General features: G+C 47.5%; 1 protein-coding gene across 4 annotated transcripts; it reads left to right on the plus strand.

Moving 5' to 3' along the window:
- The first annotated feature begins 259 nt into the window (after positions 1 to 259).
- Positions 260 to 19400, plus strand: ACER1 (alkaline ceramidase 1). Of its 4 annotated transcripts, none has more exons than XM_077860275.1 (6): positions 261 to 465; positions 13393 to 13502; positions 13582 to 13723; positions 14515 to 14652; positions 17702 to 17839; positions 18138 to 19400. In XM_077860275.1, exons 1-6 carry the CDS (start codon positions 323 to 325, stop codon positions 18301 to 18303), a joined length of 837 nt encoding a protein of 278 aa, XP_077716401.1. In that variant the 5' UTR covers positions 261 to 322; the 3' UTR covers positions 18304 to 19400. The 4 variants fall into 4 exon arrangements, with proteins under 4 accessions (XP_077716404.1, XP_077716401.1, XP_077716402.1 ...); XM_077860276.1 differs by having other exon boundaries at positions 265 to 465; positions 13388 to 13502; XM_077860277.1 differs by lacking the exon at positions 261 to 465 and adding an exon at positions 12922 to 13114 and having other exon boundaries at positions 13388 to 13502.
- Positions 19401 to 25663: the final 6263 nt, after the last annotated feature.

The following is a 25663-nucleotide window of genomic DNA, read 5'->3' on the forward strand; positions in this document are numbered from 1 at the left end:
CCAGGATCCTCCTCTCAATGGGCTCATTCATTATTACTATTCTGATAGCAGTTCCCCTGACTCCCACTCCTAGTGGGTAGGGATGGGAGGTGTGCTCCCTGACCTCCCCAGCCCCCATCCTCCCCCTCTCCCAGATGATGCCAGCCCCTCTGCTTATGCCCAGGGCAGCCGCCCCGCCGCCACTGCACAGCGAGGCTGCCCTGGTGCAACCGGGGAGTGGTTCAGCAGGTTTTTCCTCTCAGCCTGCCTACCTGCCTGCCTGCCGTGGGGCAACCAGCTGTCCTCTGCCTGTCTCACCTGGGCCGGGCCCTTCTAGGCTCTCATGCTCCTCTCTGCCAGACTGAGCCAGCGGGCAGTGGGTGCCGCATCACGATGCCCAGCATCTTCGCCTACCAGAGTTCCGAGGTGGACTGGTGTGAGAGTAACTTTCAGTACTCGGAGCTGGTGGCCGAGTTCTACAACACGGTGAGGTCCAGGGCGGAGGGCTGGGGGTGGCGGTCCTAACAGCCCGGGGTGCAGGCCCGACTTCTCCACATGGTCGCGGGGGGAGCCTGCCTCAGTGTTCACCGCATCCGAGCTTTTGTTCGTTTGTTAGGCAAGGAGCGCTGGCTTTCATTCATTTGTTGGTCTTTATTTGGCATCGGGCTCCGTGGTAGGTTTTGGAAATGCAGCAGGGCCCAGGAAAACAGCCAGCCTCTGCCCTCCTGGAGCGGAGGACAAAGCTGTGACTCCGGGCATTCACAACCCAGGGTGATGGCGCAGTGAAGGGAGATGCACAGGCAGCCTGGGGGAGCAGGGAGGGCATGGGGAGCCAGTGGTGGTGGTGGTGGTGGTGGTGGAATCAGGAAGGGCTTCCAGGGGGAGGTGACTGTGTCTAGTTTGTTCTCAGCTGTACCCCCAGCCTAGGTGGACCAATTCATTCCAGTTTGCGGGGGCCTGTCCTGGTTTCAGCATTGAGAGTCCCATGTCCCGGGGACCGCTCCAGTCTGGGGATACTAGCAACTGTGGGTGATCCTTCCCCCAGCCCTTGCTATGGGGCCATTTCAGAAAGGTTCCAAATGCCTAACTGGCACTGGCATTTCAGCAAAACCTGGAAGATGCAAAGCAGCCAAAGATGCAGGTGTCCGTGCTACCCCCGTACAAGGTGCTGGGGAGACTGCTGTGCATAAGGCAGGTTGCCTACCTTCCTGGAGCCCGTGGGATGGTGGGTGATGAGGCCATGTGCTTTGCTCTGGACCCTGCACAGAGCGAGGGTGCTCAGTAAGTGGCAAGTGATGCAAACATACCTTTATTGAGCACTTACTGTGTGGCAGGCGTTGTACTACACATTTTACAGGGAAAATCTTGTTTAATCTTCACGTTGACTTTGAGAATTAGGCATACAGGGTTCATCCTGTTGTCCAGGTGAGGAAATGACCTTCAGGGAGGCTGAAAGATATACCAAGGGTCACTCCGGCACTCAGAGCTAGAATTTGAACTTGGGGTTTCCAAGAGATTGTTTTGGGGGGATGGGGCAGTGGGAGTTCAGTCTCGGGCTGGCCTGGCTGCTTTTGCCCTGCTTGACCTCTCCGCTTTCCAGAGCGGGGAGGTGGGGGTTTAGGATTCAGGGGTTCCTTGTGATCTCCATGGCTCTTGCTCCTCCTGACAGAGACACTGACTCTGGTCCTCAGTCCCCTCACCTAATGATGGGAGAGGGCTGAACGTGCTCAACTCTGAGGTGGAGAAGAGGTGTGAGGTTCTGGGACCCTTCTTTCTGGATTCTCTGGCAGCCCACCCCGAGGCGGGGGGTGGTCCTCACAAAAGGCACCGAGAAAGGGCTGACTTAGGACTGGGCTGAGCCTCCAGTCTAGCTGCACATGACCATGCAAAATAGCCTTCCGTTCAGCCCTCCTCGGGCCTGTCTATAAATGCAGCAAGCTGAGCGACTGGGAGACGCACTCTGCAGGAGACATGGTCATGACACATACTAGACTTCTACATCATCATCACCCAGTACCTGCATTTCCACATACTTATCAAACAGAAACAAAAGTTTCGCAAATTAATAGTTACCTTTCCCTGGTGTGAACACACTTGGACATTTCCTCTCCTATTGAACAGGCTCTTGCAAAACAGACCAGGGCACGAGGAATTGCACCCAAGCCATGTTACAAAGGCTCTCCCTGAGATTTTCTCCTCCCAAACGCTTCTGAGTATCTCAGACCCATCACTAGAGCTAATAAATCATAGAGTTCAGGGGTTGGCAAGCATTTGCTACGAAGGCCAGATATTAACTATTTTTGGCTGTTCAGGCCAAACAGTCTGTATGGAAATGACTAAGCACTACCATTGTACCTGGAAAGCAGCCACAGATTGTAAACAAATGAGGGTGGCCGGGTGCCAATAAAACTTTATTTATGGACACTGAAATGCACATTTCATTAACTTTCACATGTCACAAGATATGCTTTATATCTTTTCAACCATTTAAAATTATAAATGTCGCTCTTAGCTCATGAGCCATACAAAACAAGACAATGGGTGGATTTGGCACAGGGGCCAGAGTTTGTCAGCTTCTAATATAATTATATATATATTAGAATAATATAATTATATATATATGTGTGTGTGTGTGTATATGTGTGTGTGTGTGTGTGTGTGTGTGTATAAAATAACCAGCCAAATAGAAAACAATAAGGTCTTTTCTTTTTGGCCTCTCAAATCAGTAATTTAAAAATGAATTTATTTTTGTTTTATTTTACTTTATTTTTTTAATGAATTTATTTTGTAGTGAATGTGGGCACACTCGTATTTTGCACCTTCCCATGGGCAATTTGTCAAGTTGTGTTGAGACATAGATTTACAAATAGCACCACCTCTGATCTGACTCCATCACTGCACCTCCAGACACTTGCATCAAAGAGATAATCCCAATAGAAAACAAAATTCATATGTAAAGTCCTGTCTGAGTCATTTATAATTGCAATAAATAAATGAATACATAAAAAGGAAGCCATAACATTTTCACTAGCCTATGTAGGGCTGAATATATTCTGGCCAAATACTATGCAGCTCTTTATTTTTTATTTTAAAAGATTTTATTTGTTTATTCATGAGAGACACAGGGAGAGAGGCAGAGACACAGGCAGAGGGAGAAGTAGGCTCCCCATAGGGAGCCCGAGGTGGAACTGGATCCCCAGACCCTGGGATCACGCCCTGAGCCAAAGGCAGACACTCAACCACTGAGCCACCCAGGCGTTCCTATGCAGCTCTTTAAAAGCATGTTTTTGATCAAGGTATGTAAATGAAGACAAAATTCGTAGCAAAAAAAAAAAAAATTATTTTAAAGGTTTTAAGCTGGGATCCCTGGGTGGCGCAGTGGTTTAGCGCCTGCCTTTGGCCCAGGGCGCGATCCTGGAGACCCGGGATCGAATCCCACGTCGGGTTCCCGGTGCATGGAGCCTGCTTCTCCCTCTGCCTGTGTCTCTGCCTCTCTCCGTCTCTCTCTGACTATCATAAATAAATAAAAATTAAAAAAAATAAATAAATAAAGGTTTTAAGCTGAAAGTCCGACATGAGGCTTGATCCCTGGACTCTGAGATCATGATTTGACCCAAAGGCAGACAGATATCTAAACGGCTGAGCCACCCAGGCACCCCCTTAGCAAGAATTTTTTTCAAAAATTGATTCTCATTGATTTCATCATGATCCGTTTAGGGAGTCTCTTCACTCTGCAGAATCTTTTACTTTCTCAGTGCAGTGCTTTCAAGGTTCACTAGTCTGGAGTGGGGGGAGGCAGAGCCAAGCCCCACACGATCAGGGTGAAGAAGAAGGCAGCACTTGAGGACTCAGCTCAGGTGTTGGCAAGTTTCATAGAGGAGGGTACCTAGGGTTTGGGTTTTGAAAGATGAATAGAAGAAAATAATAATAATAAATAAAAATAAAAATAGAAAGATGAATAGAAGCTTGCCAAGTAGGGAAGTAGTCGAGAAAAGGGTAGAAGAAGAGAGAATACAGATGTACTCACCCTGGAAGTAAAAAAGAGGGTGTACAGTTTGGGGAAAGGAAGTGTGTTTCTGTGACTAGAATATGAGAAGAGATGAAGATGAACGAGCTTTGAGGACTGGGTCGGAGTGTTTGAAATATACCCCATATTTACTGATGGACTCATTGGGTTCATTCATTCATTCAACATCAGTGCCATGAATCAACCTGTGCTGATTGATCCGGGGGTCCCAAGGGAGGCTTGGTGCTCCCAGGATAAGGAAGTGGGGTGTTTAGGATTAGAGCTGACCAGCCTCATGGTTAGCTGATGGCAGAGAGAGGGCAAAGGGGCCAGAATAGGAAGAGGGGAGCCTTGGGGGCGACACAGGAGGTCTCTGCTTGCTGAATGGGGAGAGAATCTCAAAGCTTAAAGGACGAGTAAATGTTCTCTAAGGCATATGGAGCAAACGGACCAGCATGAGCAAAGGTCTTGAGGTGACAGGGAACCGCAGGCCAAGGAACAGTTGGTGGCTTAAAGCCAGAGCTCGGGCTGCCTATGAAGGAGGAAATGAGGGCTGAGAGAAAAGTGGAGGAGGCTTCTGGGGGCCATGTGAGGAATGCCTGGCAGGGGAGCGTGAGCTCCATGATGAAGGCACTGGGGAGCCATGGGTGACTTTTGAACAGCAAAGACTCAATGAGGTGGGCAGCGGTCAGGGCACCTGGTTGCTTTTCACAAATGAGCCTGGAGAGCCACGAAGGCATATTCAACAGGGACAGAGGTCAAGGGTGTGGGAAGGGCCTGGTCAGGTGGGATGGAGGAGAACTCAAGGTGTGGGCTGCTCCAGTTTGCTTCTGCTTGCATTGGCCTGGTGGCCTCCAGGTGTGGCCTCTTTCAGGGCAGCTGACAACTTAGGAGAGTTTCGAGTGGTGGCAGAGGAAGTGTCAAGGCTCCCTGGCTCTGAGAGGCAGCTGTGCTGCTGAATTTCTTTCCTGGGATCCTGCCAAAGCTTCAGAAGCTCTGCATCTCCAGGTCCTCTCCAGAAAGCTCCCTCTCAGATGCTTGGATACAGAGCAAAGGGATGGTATGTCTGGAGTAGGGAACCTTTGCGTAGGCAGAGGTGCAGTGGTGAGGGTAGTCTGGGGGAGGGATACCATAGGAATACAAAGAGGGACAGAGAGGTCAGAGTGCGAGGGGGTGGGGGTGTAGGGTGCCATGCCCTTACCTCCTACAGCCTCCCCACCCCCCTTTTCTTTTTTTCCCCACCCCCCTTTTCAATTGAGCATTCCTGTTGCTGGCCTCAGCAGAGTGGAGATCCTAGTCCCTCTCTTCCCTGCATGCTCTCTGAGCCCCTGGCTGTGGTAGCAGGTCCTATGAGTTCCTTTTTTTTTTTTTTTTAAGATTTTATTTATTTATTCATAAGAGAGAGAGAGGCAGAGACACAGGCAGAGGGAGAAGCAGGCTCCATGCAGGGAGCCCAATGCAGGCCTTGATCCTGAGACCCAGGGATCATGACCTGAGCCCAAGGGAGAGGCTCAACCACTGAGCCACCCAGACACTCTACTTCTAGACTCCTTCAGAAAACGCCTTCTGGGGATGACAGGAGGTCCAATTTGAGGAGATAATGACCCCTTCATCTCGTTCATGATTCAACAAGAATGGATTGAGTCAGGCGCTGTTTCAGGCTCTGGGGACACAGGTGACCAAAGCAAACAAAAACGTCTGCCCTCACTGGGCTGGTGTCCTGGGGTGGGTGGAGGAGACAGACAAAAAAAAGTAAAGTCAAAAGTACAGCATACAGGTAGTATAGGGAAGAAAGACTCGTTCGTTCATTCATTCATTCATTCATTCATTCATTCATTCATTCATATTTATTCAGCAAATATTTACTGAGTACTTATTCGGAAAGGAAGTAGCTATGGGGTGCTAATAGTGATTAACCCACAGGGCCACGGAGAGGATGAAACAGCTACTGGGCACCCCAAATGCTCGTCATGGATGAATGGACAAACACCCTGTCATTCATCCACTCAATGGACTACTACTCAGCCATAAACAGGAATGAAGCGCTGACATACTCCACACCTTAGATGAACCTCGAAAACGATGCTCGGTGAGAGAAGCCAGTCACAAGGCCACATACTGTAAAGATTCTATCCATATGAAATGCCCAGAAGAGCAAAACCTGTAGATAAGAAACAGATTAGTGGTTGTCCGGAGAGGTGAGGGCGGAGCCGGGGAGTGACTGCTCATGGGGACAGGGTTTCTTTTTTGGAGTGATGAGAATGTTCTGGAATTTAAAAATGTGATGGTCCTGCAACTCTGTGAATAGTCCATTGAAACCCACTGACTTGCACACTTTAAAAGGGTGAATTTCCCTTTAAAAGGGAAAATGTATGGGATTTATATGTCAATTGAAAAAAAAAAAAAAAACCTTACAGTTCCTGACACATCCTAAGCAACGAATAAACAAAGCTACTACTATTAGAGGTAAACACAGCACAGAGACATGGAAGTGTTAAGGTGTTCTTTTTTAAAAAAAATATTTTATTTATTTATTCATGAGAGACACACAGACAGAGAGGCAGAAACACAGGCAGAGGGAGAAGCAGGCTCCACGCAGGGAGCCCGACGTGGGACTCGATCCCTGGACTCCAGGATCATGCCCTGGGCTGAAGGCGGCACTAAACCACTGAGTCACCCAGGGATCCCAAGATGTTCATTTTATTTAGCAAATAACACTTCCTGTAATCCTCCCAGTAATTTCATGAAGCAGGTAGACTTATTCTCCACTATTTTACAAATGGGGAATAAAGGCTCAGAGAGTATATGTTTCCTCCTTAGGGTTGCATGGCGTGTAAATCACAGGTGCACAGAAGTCACGTATGCTGGAAGTGTCAGAGTTAAAGCCCAGGCCGCTCTGGTCCCAGAGTCTCTCATTTAATTAAGCACAGCGTTGTGAGGCCACCCTGTCACTGAGTGATTAACAATTAATTATGTGTGTTTTAATTCATGCAAGTAAGTCCTGTTCGGGGAGGGTGTAAGGCTGGTGCGCTAGCTCCGTGCCCCGGGGCCCTGCACCAACACTCTCGTGCATGTGTTGAGTGGATGTAGAGGGGGTCCTGGACAGGTGACAGAGCCAGGTGTGGGTGGTGGGAGTTCAAGCTTTGGCGGTGGGAAGAAAGGGCACCGGGATGTTCGGCGAGGTTCCTTGATTTGGCTGAGTCAGCAAATTTTTCTTGAGCGCCCACTGCGTGCCCAGAGAGCTGGGTGTTGGGGACACAGCCAGGGATAAAACAGGTGTCACGGAGGTCACCGGCCAGTGGGGAGGACAGGGACAATAAAGGAATCAAGAATGAATGGATGAGGGCACCTGGGTGGCTCACTGGTTGAGCATCTGGCTTCAGCTCAGGTCGTGATCCTGGGGTCCTGGGATCGAGTCCCGCATTGGCTCCCCCATGGGGAGCCTGCTTCTCCCTCTGCCTGTGTTTCTGCTTTTCTGTGTGTCTTTCATGAATAAATAAATGAAATCTTAAAAAAAAAAAAAAAGAATGGATGGATGAAATCCACAAGTGAAGCAGTGGATGGGAGAGAAGCAGTGGGGGGGGGGGGGCGGCAGGGAACATGAGAAAGGGGTTCCCCCACTGCCTTTTTCCAAAGCTGAAATGGCAGTCAGTTCAGGCCAATCTGCTTCCCTCTCTTCCTTCTTCCCTCCCTCCCTCCCTCTTCCCCTCTTTTCCTCCCCCATTCCTTCCTTCTCTCCTTTCCTTCTTCCAGACCTAAGGTACTCAGCCACATGTATTTGCCAGACACTCTGCTGGGTACTGGTGATCAAAAAGGCAAGTTCTTCCAGAATAACAGCACCCTGTTGTACACAGCCAGTACAGCACCTGTGCCGGGCACATGGATGCATTATTTTTTAAAGATATTTTATTTATTTAGTCATGAGAGACACAGAGAGAGGGGCAGAGACACAGGCAGAGGGAGAAGCAGGCTCCCTGCAGGGAGCCCGATGCGGGACTCGATCCCAGGACCCCGGGATCACGCCCTGAGCTGAAGGCAGACGCTCAACCACTGAGCCACCCAGGCGTCCCTGGATGCATTATTTACACGTCTTCTCTGCATGCATTATTCTCTACTGAGCACCTACTGTGTGTCAGGCACTGCTTTAGATGCCGGAGTTTCACAGCAGTGAGCAAAACTCTCCGGCCCCTTGGGGATCCCTGGGTGGCTCAGAGGTTCAACGCCTGCCTTCGGCCCAGGGTGCAATCCTGGAGACCCGGGGTCGAGTCCCACACCGGGCTCCCTGCAAGGAGCCTGCTTCTCCCTCTGCCTGTCTCTGCCTCTCTCTCTCTCTCTCTCTGTCTCTCATGAATAAATAAAAAGAATTTTAAAAAATCTTAAAAAAAAAACAAAAACTCTCCGACCCCATAGCACTTGGCTCTCTAATCCTCACTGTGGTGCTTGGAATTGGAGGAGGAAAAGGAGGCACAGAACGTCTCCCAAACCCTGACTGGATACACTGGTGAAGGCAGGCTTTGTTAGGGGGCGTTGCTGAGGTCCTTGGGCAAAATAGTAGATACTGAAGGAATGATTGGTAAGCAAATGAATGAATGAGCGAATGAATGAATGAATGAAAGCCAAGGCATCTTCTGGGGCTGGGACCCAGAGAGTCCAGCTGTGATCCTGGACATGCGCCTCTCCCGCCTGGAAGAGTCTAGGTGGGGCCAGTGGTTGGGAAATGTGGGGGCCCAGCCCCAGAAGCAGGGAGGGAGGCCCCGGTAGGGGGCGGCCTCTGATGCTATCGGAGACTCTGGAGCCAGTTGGAGCTCATTAGAGGCTCCACCCGTTTCTTTGCCCTCATTCTGCGTGCACTCGGGGCGTTATCAGAAATTTCTGTCTTGCTTGAGCTGGCTTCCGAGCTGGGAGCAAGGATAAGCCTGTCACTATTTCCTCCCATAACAACAACGCAGCAGTAACCCTTGCTGCTTGTTGAGCTGGAACCACATCCCTGGCCAGGTAGTGTTTCGATGCCTGGCCTCATGCATTGCCTCTGCACAGCCTCCACACTAGCACGGGGGTAAAAGCAAACTTTGGAGCTCCCCCAGAGCTGTGCAACCTCAGAAAAGTCACTCTCCCTCTCCGAGATCCAGTTTTCTCATGGCCACACAAGAACTAGAAAGCCAGATCTTGTGTGTGTGTGTGTGTGTGTGTGTGTGTGGATTAAAAGCAATACTTATAAAATTGTGCTGTCCAAAGGTAAGAAAGTAACAGTCACAGCACCTTCTATCCAGAACTTTCCAGTTCCATGCAGAACTACAAGCCCTTCCGCCGAGTGTTTTCTTGTGTGTGACTGGTGATGCACATAAACGTGCCCTGAGATCTGGTCAGCAGGAAATGTTTACTGAGCACTTACTATTTCCAGTTCCCGAGGTTACAGTGGAGAACGGGGAAGACATGGAGCCTGTTCTCAAAGCCAGGTTTAGGGGGAGAGTGAGACAGTTTCAGGACAGCTGGACAAGTGTTAGGATAGAGGGACCGGGCACAAAAGAAGACCACCTGACTCTCCCTCAGGGGATTGGGAGGGCTTTATCAAAAAGTGATGCCCAGGTGAAAGATGGAGTAGCAGTTGGCCTGGCAAAGAGGGGTAAGTGGGGACAAAGAGTGCTCCAGGCAGTGGGAACAGCCTGTGGAAACTTTTGGAGGTTAAGGGGTGAGAGAAAGTATGGCTCATGTGGAGGAGCTGAGTTATCCCTTCCACCTCGACTATAAAGTTAAAGGTGGAGAGAGGTGAGTTATAGAGGGAGTTTACAAGGCAGGTTTAAGAGTTTGGATTTTATTTATGGGAATCGCAGATGTGTCTTAAATGGAGGGTTCAGAGGTCAGGAAACTGGTTGGCTCAGCATCGTCAGCTGTGCTCAGTACACCCAAGGGCTGGCATTTGTTTGAAAGCAGAAGGAACGTCGGATTGGTTTAGGATTTTTCCCATTCAGCATCCATGGCACCATTTTCCCTATGACAGCCAACTGCCCCTCTCCTACTGGTTATGTTCTCAATGGGATGGTCAATCAAGGTGCTCCCCCTCTTCTGGCCAAGGGGGGGGCGGCTGTGGCCCAGGCAACATCTCCAGAATTTGAATCTTGGGCCTGGATTCATTCATGCCCAAAGTTGGTCCCTGAAGAGATTGTCCATTTGAGCCTCAGAGCTGTTCTGATTTCTGGTTATCCTTGTCTTCTGCAATTCTTTGGATTGATGAGCTCCCCAGAATAAATGACTGAATGAAAAATAAATAACTACACACATTTTTTAAATTTAAGGTGTAAGTTCACAAATTCATTTTTTTGTTGTTGTTGTTGTTGTTGCTTGCTACCAAAGAAACCCAGCTCATACGCCAACGGTGATGGTTTTGCTGGATTCAAGCGTTAGAAAGCTAGCTTAAGCAAAAACAAAAAACAAAAAACAAACCAAACAGGAAGAATGCATTGGATAGGCACTGAGGTGTCTTAGAAAATGGAGAGATGAGTTGCTGGCGAGGGCTGGGATCCAACATAGGTCTGTAGGATTCAGCACAAGGCAGGTACCACCCTTGAGTATTTGCCTGTGTTCTCAGCCTTGTCTGTGGTGGTGGCAAGACGGCTGCCATATCTTAAACACTGGGACAATACCCCAAGACCTTAGAGAGTTGACAATGGTGCAACTCAATTTTGGTGACTCTCAAGCTCTGTGTCTGCTCCACGTTTCAAATTCCCAAGAAAATCGGATTGGCCGGGTTTGGGGTAGGTGTCTACTCCAGTGGGATTGGGTCTCAGGATGCAGACATGGCATGTGTGTTCTTGGGTGGCCACTGTGAGCTAGGCTGTGCCAGAGATGTGTTCGACATTGTCCGTTGGTGGGCATTGGACACCTTGATACGGAAAGCAAGGACATGGGGTGGGAACATGGGCTGCAGAACCAGTTTGCCAAAGGTTCTCAAATTGTGGTCTTTGAGCTCGTTCACCATCACCCAAGGAGAGCCGTGGGCTTCCCTAGAACTGGAAGGACTCCTGCCTTGGGAACTTGTCTTGATACCCAGGACCTAGCATCCTAGATGGTGACCTTGTATCAGGTAAATGATTTCCCCACACCCGCTACTGTGCTCTGTATTTTTTCAAAATTAAATTATGGTTGACATAGAATATTATGTTAGTTTTAGGTGTACAACACAGTGATTTGACAATTATATACATTACACAGTGCTTACTACGATTAAGTGTAGTGACCATCTGTCACAATAAAATGTTACTATAATATTATTGACTATCCCCCCTATGCTGCACTTTTCATCCCATTGACTTGTTTATTTTATAACTGGAAGTTTGTACCTTTTCGCCTGTTTTACCCATCCCCCACCCTTTCCCCTCTGGCAACAACCAGTTTGTTCTCTATTTATGAGTCTGTTCTGTTTTTTTGTTTGTTGATTTGTTTTGTTTTTTAGATTCTACATATTAAGTGAAATCATATGGTATTTGTTTTTCTCTGACCAATTTTACTTGGCAAAATACCCTCTAGGTCCCTCCATATTGTCACAAATGGCAAGATTTCATTCCTTTTACGGCTGAGTACTATTATATTTATATTATATATTATATATAATATATATAGACTATATATATTATATATAATATATATAGTCTCTCTCTCTCTCTATATATATATATATATATATATACAGAATATACACCACATCTTCTTTAGCCATTCATGTATCAGTGGACACTTGGACTGCTTCTGTAGCTTGGCTGTTGTAAATAAAGCTTCAATAAACACAGGGGTGAATATATCTTTACAAAGTAATGGGTTTTTTTTGGGGGGGGGTTAAATGCCCAGCAGCAGAATTACTGGATCATATGATATTTATATTTCTAATTTTTTGAGGAACCTCCAGAGTGGCTACACGAACTCGCATGCCCACCAACAGTGCATGAGGGCTTCCTTTTCTCCAAAGTCTTACCCAACACCTGTTATTTCTTCTTCTTCTTCTTTTTTTTAAATACCAGCCATTCTGACTGGCATGAGGTGATAGCTCATTGTGGTTTCGAATTACATTTCCTTGCGCTCTTTATTTTTGAGTCAGCATCCTTCAGACTCAGGTTCTGAGAAATAACGGAGCGCCCTGGTTAACAGGGCACTATTTCTTCACTTTCTGAGATGGGACACGGGTGATGGGGCATTTACAAGGGGAAGATTTTATTGGAGAGAGAAGGATGTAATTGAGTAAGCCAGCTGGCTGACCTCAAGTTGGCAGGTAGATGACTGCGAGGACACTTGTTTCTGAGCTCATGTGAGAGACACACCATGGCTCAGATATATCTGGGGGGAACATTGAGGGGACTTTGAAGTCCTGTATCAGTGGCCAGGGACTCTGAACCCTTGAAATTCTGGTGCAAATGTACTTGTCACCTTAATTGTACTCACAAACTACTGAGGCCTGAGGATCTCTGGGTCAACAACATGAAAAGGCAAATGGCATTATGCATATGACACAAATACAGATATGGTAGGTTAGAGCATTGAATTTACTCCTCACAGTTAGTGAGAGGGGGAGCATAGATCCAATCCCATGTCACTTGGATGCAGAAGCCCGTAACTGGGATGCTTTGGTTTCAAATGAAACAGCCCACTAAGAACAGCTTAAATAGAAAAAATAATATCTTATTATTTTTTGAAATGGAAGCCTAGAGGTAGGTGGTTCTGGAATGTTAACTCAGCAGTTCAACATTATCAAGCTACTTGGCTCTGCTGTTCATGGAGAAGTGGTCCTGGTAATAATGTCCAGGGACACTGCAAGGTCTCTGAGGCCTTTCAGAGGTTCCTCGAGGTGAAAATTACTTTCATAATAATACAAAGATTGTATGTGCTTTTTCTACTCTAAGGATCTCACCAGGGTACGATGGAATCTTCTAGTGGCTTTGTGATGAGTAATGACATCATCTTTCAGATGGCCAAGGGAATATGTGCTTGCATAGTCCTGGATTTTGAAAATTTCTCAGTTTCAATATCTAATACAGTCAATCTTGATAAATATAGCTCACATTTGAGAAAGAAAAAAGTAATAGATTCATTGACATTTCTATCTTGTTTTTAAAAGGAAAAGAGGGTAAATGTATGCAGAAGGTTAGTAGATAGTCTTTGCCATACTCACTGAATGAATGAATGGGCTCATAGAATAACAGACGGATTACTGATTATTCCAACGAATGGAATGTATTGATGACTGGTAGACTGCCAAGATCAACTGAAAGAATGACAAACTCTGGGTTGATTAATTGCCTGAAAGAGTACAGGTCGACCAATTGGCTAATAACTGAGGGTTTGGACACAGGGGCAGCCCTGCTCTGCCTCCACTTCTGACAACGCCCCCCCTGTCCCCAATGTCCTCTTTTTCAGTTCAGCAATGTCACCTTCTTCATCTTTGGGCCTCTCATGATGTTTCTGATGCACCCCTATGCCCAGAAACGCTCCCGCTATGTTTACATCATCTGCATCCTCTTCATGGTCATAGGTAGGTGGGGGTCTGTGACAGTGGGGTGGTAGGGGTGGGGACAGCCCCTTTGACCACCTACCTTTGTCTCTTGCTCCAGGCCTGTTCTCCATGTACTTCCACATGACGCTTAGCTTCCTGGGCCAGCTGCTGGATGAGATCGCTATCCTGTGGCTGCTGGCCAGTAGCTACAGCATATGGATGCCCCGCTGCTACTTTCCCACTTTCCTAGGAGAGAACAGGTGGGGCGGGGGCTGGTCCTCTGTTGATTCTACCAGAGTCCATCTGGGCTCCAGGGTCACTCTGTGAGCCCACTTGAGATCCTTGGAAACCCTCACCTGATCACCCCAGGGTTTTCCCCTGACCCTACCTGACTTAACTGGCTGCCAGAGACTCCTCCTTTGAGTGAGTTGAGACCCCTGGAAATCCTCTCCTGATCCTACCCAAAGAGTGTGGAACCTTCTCCAGAACATATCCAAAGCCACCTGGGGGTCCCAGGAACCCATACCTAAGCTTACCTGGGCCACAAAGACCTCTCTCCTAAGCCTATCACCTGGGCCCCCTGTAATTTTTCTTGGATTCTCCTGGGCCCCTCTCTTGACCTGAGACCCTTCTGAATCTCTCTCCTGACCCTATTTGACCTACCTGAGCCTTCCAGGACCCCTCTCCTGATAGTGTCTGGGACCTCTGTAATCCCTTCCTTAATCCTACTCATCTCCCCTAAATCCTTTGTTTGACCTCACCTGAGCCCTGAAACCCTCTACTGATCTAAGCCCCCGAGACCCTCTCATCATCCTACCCACCCCCACCCCTGTGGCCCCCTTCAGACCCTGCCTGGGCCCACCTGGGATGTTTCATCAGACCCTTCTGATGAGCCCACCTGGGAACCTTAAGACCTGTTTCTGGGTCCAGTTGGGCTCCCTGGAACCCTTCCCTTTGCTCATCTACCTCTGCCACAAGATCTCCTGACCCTGCCTGAAGCCCCCAGGACCCTCCCAGCTACCCTCCCACAACTGAGTCCTTCTTTTCCCAGGCCCCATTTCATCTGCTTCGTCATCATCACCACTGTGATCAGCACCTTCCTGTCCTTCCTGAGGCCCGTGATCAACGCATATGCCCTCAACAGCATCGCTGTGCACATCCTCTACATCGTGTTCCAGGAATATAAGAAGTGGGTGGTGGTTACAGACCTGCCTGGGAAGGTGGCTCCCATCCCCCTCCAAGCAGTCCCCTCACTTCACATACCACGTCTCAGGCACAGAGTTCTCATTGATTCCAGGCTTAAGGGAGGGATGTCCCATCCCCAAGATCATCTACTAACAAGGGGCAGGGTTAGGATTGGAACCTAAGGCTGAAACCCTAAACATACATACAAGCAGAGACTGTTGAACGAGAAACCTCTGTGTGCCCACTAACCAGTCCTGAAAACCATCAGCATTTTGCCAACCTGCATTATACATACCCCCCAAAGATTCCATATACTGGCATCCATTAACTTTTCAGGATTTTACTCTCCCAAATAAAGAATTGTTATTTTTTTAACCCATACTAGGTCCTGGCAGGACAGAGAGGGGTCTCTGAAATGGAGCCATTTGAGGGGAGCTGAATAAAAGGGTTATTTACAAAGGAGAGAGCAGGTATACGAAAATAACTAGGGATCATTCAGAACCACTGTGCTGATAAGAGTGGGATCCTATGACCATCAGGAGACCTGAGGTGGGGGGCGATGGGAGGGAGTGATGACAAGAGTCTGGAAGGAGAGAGTCTTGTGGAAAGGGACTCCTTTTTTTTTAAATTTTTATTTATTTATGATAGTCACACACACAGAGAGAGAGAGAGGCAGAGACATAGGCAGAGGGAGAAGCAGGCTCCATGCACAGGAAGCCCGATGTGGGATTCGATCCCGGGTCTCCAGGATGGCGCCCTGGGCCAAAGGCAGGTGCTAAACCGCTGCACCACCCAGGGATCCCTGGAAAGGGATTCCTTAACAAGAACCGTGACCTCCAGTTTCTGGTTGCAGCTAGCCTGAGCCAACCCCACATGGAGGAGGCCAGGAAAATAAATATTCTAACCATACCCCCCTCTGACCCTTTAGTTTCTTGCAGGAGTGCTCCATTGGCCAACCCAACTGGAAACCATGGCCAACCCAATTGGAAGCCATTGGCTAATCCAACTAGAAAACATTGGCTAATCTAATTGGAAGCCCAAGGACAAGAGAGCCCTGGATTCAGTCCACACAGCCCAGCACCCCACCTCCCTGGGGGCATAGGGCAGAATGGAGAGGGGTAGAGAAGGATCTAGAGGGACAGATGGAAGACATGGCACACACAGGGCTAATCAAGTTGACAATGCCCAGATTGCACCAATGTTGCCTCAGCTTCTCAAGATGCCTTCTTACAACCAGTCTTGTTGAAATTGGGATGCAAACACAATTTTGTCAAAGCAGTCTCACCCTCTCTCCCCTATCTTCATGCCTCTGATTTGATAACAGAAACTCCATCATTTATCCTGGAGAACATTCTAGGTTTGGCTGTCTGTTTCCTGTGGTATCTTTCATTGTGTGTGTGTGTGTGTGTGTGTGTGTGTGTGTGTTTAATTTTTAAAAATTTCTTGAAAATTAATAGTTAGATCTAGATTTAGGTTTACATATTTTGAGGCCAGAATATTTCATGTGTGCTGCTGGGTGTTTCTTGTTCCATGCCATTAGGACCCCATAATGAGTGGTTGCTCCACAGTTAGTGCTATTAAGGTTGATCAGTGGATTCAGGTGGTGTCATTTCCTTCCTTTATTATAAAGTTTTCTACCGACTTTTCACCTAATGATTTCCGCAGCCATTCAGGCACACTGCTCCCATCCATAGAGTCATTCATTAGTGGTTGCAAAACAGTGGTTTGCAGATTCCATTATTTCTTTTGCAATGATTACCTGGAGTTCTTCCATCAAGGACTTTCGCTCATCAACCTGGAAATACAGTTGGCACAGAAATGCCAGGATGGATAATTGATTCTTTCCCTTAATTGATCTATTTTCAGAGTAATGAGTTGGGGCCTTAGCCATCTCTAGTAGGGACCAATGAAATTAAAAAACAAGTATTATTATGAACTCATAGATGTTTATATTTCAGAAGTGATTCAATTCATTGCAGTCGCTGTGCTATATTTTTAACTTTTTTGTTTTTTTTTTTAAAGATTTTATTTATTTATTCATGAGAGGGAGAGAGAGAGAGAGAGAGAGAGAGAGAGGAAGAGACACAGGCAGAGGGAGAAGCAGGCTCCATGCAGGGAGCCCGATGGGGGACTCGATCCCGGGACCCCAGGATCACACTCTGGGCCGAAGGCAGGTGCTAAACCACTGAGCCACCCAGGGATCCCCAACTTTTTTATTTTGAAGTAGTTACAGACTCATGGCAAGTTGCAAAAATAGTGCAGAGTCTTGGGTATCCTTGATCCAGCTTCCCCCGGCCTCTCCCAATGGAGCATCCTGTGTAACCATAGAACAACCTCAAAAGGAGGAAATTGATGATGAAACAATGCTGTTAACCAGATCCTCAGACTCTATATTTATATTTCACCAGTTCCTACTCATTATTGTTTTTTGATGTTCAAACCATCCCATTTTAGACTCTGGGGCACACAGGAATTATTGCCTCTTTCCTAAAGGGTGCTGGGTCAGCTCTGCTTTTAGAGAAATGGATTCTGATATTGAGTTGTCCCAAGACATGGCCTCCAGAGAATTTGCCCTCCCACACACGGACATGCACATTCCCATAGCCACACAGTCATGAGTTCTCATCCACTGACTCACAGGTGTGCACACACTTACAGCCCCAAACACAAACAGGGGAGGGCTTATTGGTTAAGAAATCTGCAGCCTGACAAACCTGGTTCAGACCCCGGCTCTGCCATTTACTCGCTTTGTAACCTTGGGTGGGGTTGGAGCATACCCTAATCTCACATGCCTGTTTTCTCATCTACAAAATGAGAATGATAGCGTTGTTGTGAGGACTGAGTTTTTAATCTGAAGAACTTTCAGAACTGCATGTGGCATCCTATAAGTGCTCAGCAAATGTTAGCAATACTCACAAATTAGGCCCCCTCCCTCTCGTACTCTTGGCCATTCCCTCCTCCCAGCCTCATCGCCTTGGAGGGAGGAGTTTCCCATCAGCCCCTTCAGGCTCTGCTACCTGAGTCAGGCTCTGGTCTTCATCTTCTCTCCCTAGGACCAGCAATAAGGAGCTTCGGCATATAATGGAGGTCTCCGTAATTTTATGGGCTTTTGCATTGACCAGCTGGATCAGTGACCGCTTGCTTTGCAGTTTCTGGCAACAGATCAATTTCTTTTACCTGCATAGCATCTGGTAAGCATTTGCCTAGTGATATGGTGCCCCAGAACCAGAAAATCTCAGATGCCAGGGCTTGGAGCAGGGGCCAGGAGGCAGAGAGGGGAAGCACACAGATATTGGGACTTGTGTGTGTGTGTGTGTGTGTGTGTGTGTGTGGCGGGGGGCTGTTTTCAATCAAGGGTCTGATCCAAAAGGTCCCTTTGGGTGGTCAGGATCCATGAGAAGTGAGAGGAGAACCACGGTGGGGGCATCAAGCTAGCTCAGGGGCATCTGGCATCTTGCACCCTCACCCCCCTCTCCCTGTACCCCACAGGCATGTGCTCATCAGCATCACCTTTCCTTATGGCATGGTTACCATGGCCTTGGTGGATGCCAGGTATGAGATGCCAGGTCACACCCTCAAAGTCCGCTACTGGCCTCGGGACACTTGGCCCGTGGGGCTGCCCTATGTGGAAGTCAGTGACAACAAGAACTGCTGACGTCTGCTAGTTCCTTGACTACCCAAGCACCTGCCAACTCGCCTGCATCTTGGGGAGGGAGCCCTGCATCAGGAATCTGAGAGGCACTCACGGTTCTTTCCTTCAGCTCCCTTTCCCCATCCTCCTTGTCCTGCATGGCCCCACCCCAAGACAAGTGATGACTTCCTGAGCCTTCTGTGCAGCAATCTGATGACCCTGGGGGAGCAGCCTGGCATAGCTCCCCATCCACGACCTGTCCTTATTCTCTTTCACTTCTTCCTTTGTGTTCACTTTGTGAGGCTGGATCACCAGGTGCTGTGAGGACCTGGCAACCACTGGCAAGGACTTCAGGCTGAGGCTTGGTGCCCAGGCATTTCATAAATAGTGGCAGTCACTACCAGACCCTTTGGACCTGTCTTTGGCCATGCAATGTCCCTGGGACTTGGGGGGCATCCCAGAGAACAGACACCTCATTCTGCACTCACTCATGTGTGTGGAGACCTTGCAGGGTCTAAGGCGGCCACCTCACTGGTAGGCAGTGAAGCAACTTGGAGGCCCAGACTGGGTAATCTGGCTGTCGTTGGGGCATGAGCATCAGAAGGGGAGCAGGGGTGAACTCTTAAAGTGAGAGGAGGACAAGAGGATGATTAAAAACAACAACAACGGGATCCCTGGGTGGCGCAGTGGTTTGGCACCTGCCTTTGGCCCAGGGCGCGATCCTGGAGACCCGGGATCGAATCCCACGTCGGGCTCCCTGCATGGAGCCTGCTTCTCCCTCTGCCTGTGTCTCTGCCTCTCTCTCTTTCTCTCTGTGTGACTATCATAAATAAATAAAAAAAAATTAAAACAACAACAACAACAACAACAACACAATAACAACACCTCAACAAGAACAAGAAGAGGATGATTTCCATGGTGGTTAAGAGCACAGGGCTTGGGGTTAAGCAGATGTAAGCTCGAATCCTGCTCCACCATTCCGCAGCTGTATAATCTGGGGGAAGTGATTGTTCTCTCCTTTGAAGCTCAAGCACCTGTAATAAGTCTGTGATGTGAAAATGTTTCTCCCGTCATGGGATTTTTGCTTGGATAAAATATGTATAAAAAGCATTTATCATGGAGTCTGGAGAACATCTAAATTTATCCCTCCTTCATCCTTAAACCCCTCCCTCTCTCCACCTATGTCATTCTCTCAGTCATCTGTTTTCCCACTCATTCATTCATTCATTCATTCACTCACCTCTTCAACAAATACATATTGAGTTCCTACTATATGTCTGACACTACCCACTGGCGGTGCAAGACAAGGATGCAGTGTCCCTATCTAACGAGGAGACACATGTTAGACAAATAAAAAGACAAATAAGCCCTTCCAGACATTAATACCTGCAAAAATATTAAAGCAGGTGATGCTTTAGAGAACCATGAGGCATGGAAGCAGCCTTTTCAAATGGGTGCTCAGTGGGGGAATGCACTTTCCAGGTGGACCCTCAATGACAAGAGGAGACCAGCCATGCTGAGAGCTGGCTGGGCAAGACCATTCTGGGGAGAGGGAATGGCAGGCGTAAAAGTCCCAGGGTGTGGATGAACTGGTGTGAGAGAAAGAACACTCTCACTGGAGCTTAGTAAATGAGGGAGAGTGTAGAGTAAGAGATTCATAATCTGGGGGCCTGGGATAGGTTTAGTATCCATGGACCACTTGATGTTCTTTGCAAAAGAGAATTGTCAGGGCATGTTATCTAGGCCCCTGAAGTGTGTCACTCCAAAAGGAGTAGAGGCTAGCCTATCTGGCCAGCTGGAGAGATGGGGAAATTGAAAGAGGAAGGGCCACTCATATTTATTGAGGCTATCATGTGCTCTCTGATCATGACACACACCGTTGAACCTAATACTCTCCCACAACTCATCAGATAGACACAAATATTCTCATTTTATAGATGTGGCACAGAGAGGGCAAGCAACGTACCCAGGACCACACAGCCTGCACTCGAACCGGGTCTATCCTTCCCCCAAAGCTCCTTGTACCACAGTTAGTCAGCAGTAGGATTGAATCCGGATCACAGGTCCAGTGCTTCCAAATCCCTTTGAATTTCTTGTTCTAGAAACTGGAGGCTCTTCATCCCTGGCCCCAGGATGGATCATGGTGGGAAGAGGTGGGGGGAGGGGGGAGGGCAGAGAGTGAGGGAGTTTCTGAAAACATATAAAATTGTCTGCAGAATGTTATCTTGGTGTTTTTGGTGGGGGAGAGGAGCTGTACTTCCAAGAGATTTTCTAAAACCTTCCGTGGGGATAAGGGCAGATAGAGAAACTCTGCTTCCTGTCCCTCCCCCGCCCTCATGCTTCTGTCCCTAAATACACAGCAACAATTTGTCCTCAATGCCTATCTCCTGGCCCGTGCTGACCCATCCTCACAGCCCCCCCTTGGGCTATGGAGGCAGCAGGTGGGTAGGAGGTCTGGATATTTGTCTAATTCAAACTAGCCATGTGATCTTGGTAAGTCCCAGTCACCATCAGGGAGGACTCTTTGTGGCAGCGGATAAAATGTTCAGCTCCAGCTGGCTGAAATGACAAAAGGACAATCAGCATATATACTTTTGAAGTTAAGGATCAAGCTGCAGATATGGGTGGATCCAGGCTTCAGGTGATGTCACCAGAGTCAGTCTCCCTCCCTCTCTCTGATCTACCTCATGGGGGAGGCAGCTGCCAGGCTTTACATTCTTCCAAGTTGAAAAGTATACACCAAAGCTCCAGGTGCAGATGCTCACTGTCATAGTCAGTAGGGAAATGTAAATCAAAGTCGTGAGATAAGCATTTCATATCTATGAAGTTGGCTATAAATTTAAATAAAGATATAGGAGACAATGTGGAGAAATTGGAACCTTTATACATTGCTAATAGAAATGTAAATTGGTGAAACCACTGTGGGAAACAGTTTGGGAGCCCCTCAAAGTTAAGCATAGTTGGGACGCCTGGGTGGCTCAGCAGTTTTGCACCTGCCTTTGGCCCAGGGCGTGATCCTGGAGTCCTGGGATCGAGTCCCACATCGGGCTCCCTCTATGGCGCCTGCTTCTCCCTCTGCCTGTGTCTCTGTCTCTCTCTGTCTCTGTCTCTCTGTCTCTCATGAATAAATAAATAAAATATTTAAAAAAAAAAGTTAAGCATAGAATTACCGTATGATCTGGCAATTCCGCTCCTAGGTATATACCCAAAGAGTTGGATATGTGTGTTCTATCAAATACTTGTACAGAAATGTTCATAGAAACACCATTGGGGGGGATCCCTGGGTGGCGCAGTGGTTTGGCGCCTGCCTTTGGCCCAGGGCGCGATCCTGGAGACCTGGGATCGAATCCCACATCAGGCTCCCGGTGCATGGAGCCTGCTTCTCCCTCTGCCTGTGTCTCTGCCTCTCTCTCTCTCTCTGTGACTATAATAAATAAATAAAAAAATTAAAAAAAAAAAAAGAAAAGAGTCAAAAGGTGGGAAGCATATGTGTCTATCAATGGATGAACTGTTAAACAAATGTGGTATCCACACGATGGAATATTATTCTGCTATAGAAAGGCATGAAACACTGGCACACGCTACCACGTGGATAGACCCTGAACACAGGATGCTCGGTGAGAGAACAAGGCACAAAAGATCTCATAGTGTGTGAATTCATTTACATGAAACGTCCACCACAGGCAAATCCATGGAGACAGAAAGTGGATTTGTGGATGCCAGGGGCTGAGAAGAGGGAGTGACAGCTGATAGGAATGAGTTTCCTTTCCTCATGTCTTGGAACTAAATAGAGGTGGTGGTTACACAACATGGTGAATGTTCTAAATACCACTGAATTGTACACTTTAATACAATTAATGGTTAATTTTATGCTGCGTGAATTTCTGCACAACTAAAGTTTAACAAAGCTCCTGGAGTCATTTTCAGCTGGTCTTAGGTCATGCCCCACCCCCACTAAACTGATCCCAGTAGCTGGAGAGATGCAATCCGTTGCTCAGCGGGGTTTGGACATGTGATTCCTCTTGCCACTGGGGAGCCCCACTCTCACTGGGGTCTGAGAGGGGTGCGGGGCAAGTGAAGGGGTGGGGGTTGAAGTCCTTCCTCAAGCCTTGTGCCCTGTCATGAGCTGGCATTCTCCCGGAAGGGCTGCCACTTAATTCATACAAAGGGGACTTACAGGCTCATACTGGTCCTGGGAGGAGTACTGGGGTCAGGGATTGTTTCACAGAGAAAACAGCAAATGTCTAGGGTGCTGCCCTCTACTGGGGAGATGCTTTGTTGCACATATTTTTGCAGCCAACGGTCAGCTCCCAGAACCATTCGTGGCTCCTTCGTGCCTATGGGATAAGGGTCAAATGCTTCAATGTGACATTCGAGATCTGCTCCGAGTTGAAGTTCATCTAGGGTGGGACTCCAGCTGGCCACTGGGCTTTGCTCCAGCTTGGTCACATTCAGTATTGCCGTCTGTGGTTGTGTGTGCATTTACCACTAGCAAGAAACTGGTGGGTGCAGAGAACTCGCTGGAGATCAGAAAGAGGTTTCTCCTCCAAATTTTGATGAGCTGAACCATCCGCAAGATGAAAGGTAGGGGAGATTAAATGCCAAACCCTCCCCTTGGGTGCAAATAAGCTGGACCACTAGGGGGCGATAGAGACCTAATGTAGCAGCAGTTTGGCCCCAGGGGGCGAGCCAGACGCCCTAGGCTCAAAATGTGACTTTTCTTAGCCTTGGGACTTGGGCCACCACTTGTAGCCTCTCTGTGTCTCACTTTCATTGTTTGCAACATTGAGATAACAAATATCATGTATTTTGCCAAGTGCTCCAATTACTATTTACTTTATGTCTTTCTTTAAATCTACTCCCTTTGCTCACAGGGGTGTGTTTAAATAGGAAACACTGTGTCACTTCAAGAAGTCATTTGTTATAGATAAAAAATAGCCAGAAAACTAGATACAGCAACAACAAAAAAGTGTTCTGAACTGCAGCTCAGTGATCCTGAACACCGTCTTCAGGTCAGAATCCCCAGCTGAATTTAAACAAAAAAAGTGTTTCTGTCTTCTTCCAAACTAATGCGACCAGAATCTCTAAAGGTGGGATCTTTCAAGGCTCCTGGCACTGGTATTTTTTTTGCAGATCATCAGGAGATTTCAAAGTCCAGGCATCAGATAGGATCACCTGTCCCGGGCTCTGAACTCTAGGTCTCTTCTCTCGTCATTGAGGTAGATTAGAGAGCGATAGGGAGGCGTTTAAGACACATGAGCACCAAGCCAAGACTTTCTTCTTGAAGGAATTAGAAAGACTGGAGAGAAATGAAAAGGAACTAACCTCCTCCTATGTGATTCAGTATTATTTCATTTCCACACCACAACCATTTATTGAGCATCTACTTTGTGGCAGGCACTGTGCTCAGGATACATCAGTGGGCAAGATAAAGATCCCTTCCCTCTTGGAGTTTCCATTCCATCTAGGGGAGATAGAGAATGGACTCAATAAATAAATATGTATATATTAGGAGGTTATAAGTGCTGTGGATATAGGGAAACTTAGAGCAGGGTCACGAGGGTTGGGGAGCTATGTTGCGGGGATAGAATTAGATGGGATGGTCAGGGTAGGTCTCATGGGGAACGTTCCTGGCTCTGCCTTATAGTCACCATGCAACTTTGGGGTAAACTCACTCACCTCTGAGGCTCAGTTTCTTCACCTGTGAAATGGGAGCAACAACACCTGCCTCCTAGTATCGGGAGGATGAAATGAGACAACACGAGTTTGCACGTAGCAGCTGTTGCCTATGACAGGGCCACCACCAATGGGAAAATGGGGCAGCCCTCTGTTGACCTCCTGAAGGAAGGAATACGGCGGTTCTATTTTAGGCAGAGGATGCATTTAAAATTTTTTTGCTTTTCATTATAGAAATACACACATACAGATAAGTATAAAGAACAGTTTGATGAACAGTTCGATGTATCCATCTCCTAGATTTAACGATATTTAACACTTGCCACTTTTACTTCTATTTTGCCTCTATTTTTTTATTAATGTCTTTTTAAAAGATTTTATTTATTTATTTATTCATAAGAGACACACAGAGAGAGGCAGAGACATAGAGGAAGAAGAAGGCTTCTCCAAGGGAGACCGATGCGGGACTCGATCCTCAGACCCGGGACCACTCCTGAGCTGAAGGCGGACACTCAACCGCTGAGCGACCCAGGCGTCCCTCTGAATGTATTTTAAGGGCAAATTAGTATGCTGGCATTCATGCAGTCATAATGCATAAGTCTTCCTGAACCAATCCCATGCATCTCCAAAAAACAAGGATATTTTCCTACACAACTATAATCTCATGATCACAACTAACCCAATACGTTTTCAAATATCACCTACTATTGTCCATATTCATATTTCCCCAGTTGACACCACCTGTTTGTTCAAAACCCAAAGTCCAATGACGAGATGCCTGCATTGCAATAGGCTGTGATGCCACCACCTGTACCTCTGGGCAGTCAGTCGTCTCTTCTCTCATTGCCCTCCTGCTGACTCAAGGAAGCCAAGCTATTGAGATTCCACCTTCTAGATTTGCCAGGTCACTCCTTATGCTGTTACCTCCCATGCTCCTCTGTATTTGTGCCTTTCCTGTCAGCTGGATATTAGGACTACAGGTGTGATCAGATTCAGGTTAAACGTTTTGGGCGAGAATTTTCTTCCTGGGACTGTGTACCTCTCATCACCCCCAGCAGGAGCCCCCGGTCATTCTGTTGGTCCCACTGCTTGGCTGCTAAGAGTGGTCACTGTACCAAGGTGGTGACAGCATGATGCTTCCATGATAAAGTGACTTTTTTTTTTCCTCTTTGTGGTTAGCATGCAATCTGAGGGAAGATCTTTGGTGAATGTGAAACTGTCTAGTCCCCTGTAACCTTTCGGTGAATAGCTTTAACGTCCAGTGATGACTGTTGTCTGCAATGGTTGTTTCATCAGTGATTTCAAAATAGTGATTTTGCTATCTCCTGTTAACATCATCGGCTGGTGTTTTTCTGTGAAAAGGGCATTCCCTCGTCTACTGGGCTGGTTTCAGGCTGTAAAGACATGGTAAGTAAGGAGTTGATGCAGTTGTCACTCTCGAAAGTGATGAATGAGCTCTGCTGTTGTTTTACTATTATTACGGACCCATGGATATTTATATAGTCACAGTGTCTATTAACTTTTTTTACTGTGGTAAAAATATCCATCACAAAATTTATGATCATAACCATTTAAGTGCACAGCTCAGTAGCATCCAGCACACTCACACTGCTGTGCAACTATTACCACCATCCATCTGCAGAACTTTCTCCTATCCCCTAACCAGGGGCTCTGTCCCCATGAAATATCGACTCTCCACACCCTGCCT

Source organism: Canis aureus, chromosome 19 (assembly GCF_053574225.1).
Source record: "Canis aureus isolate CA01 chromosome 19, VMU_Caureus_v.1.0, whole genome shotgun sequence".
NCBI lineage: Eukaryota > Metazoa > Chordata > Mammalia > Carnivora > Canidae > Canis > Canis aureus.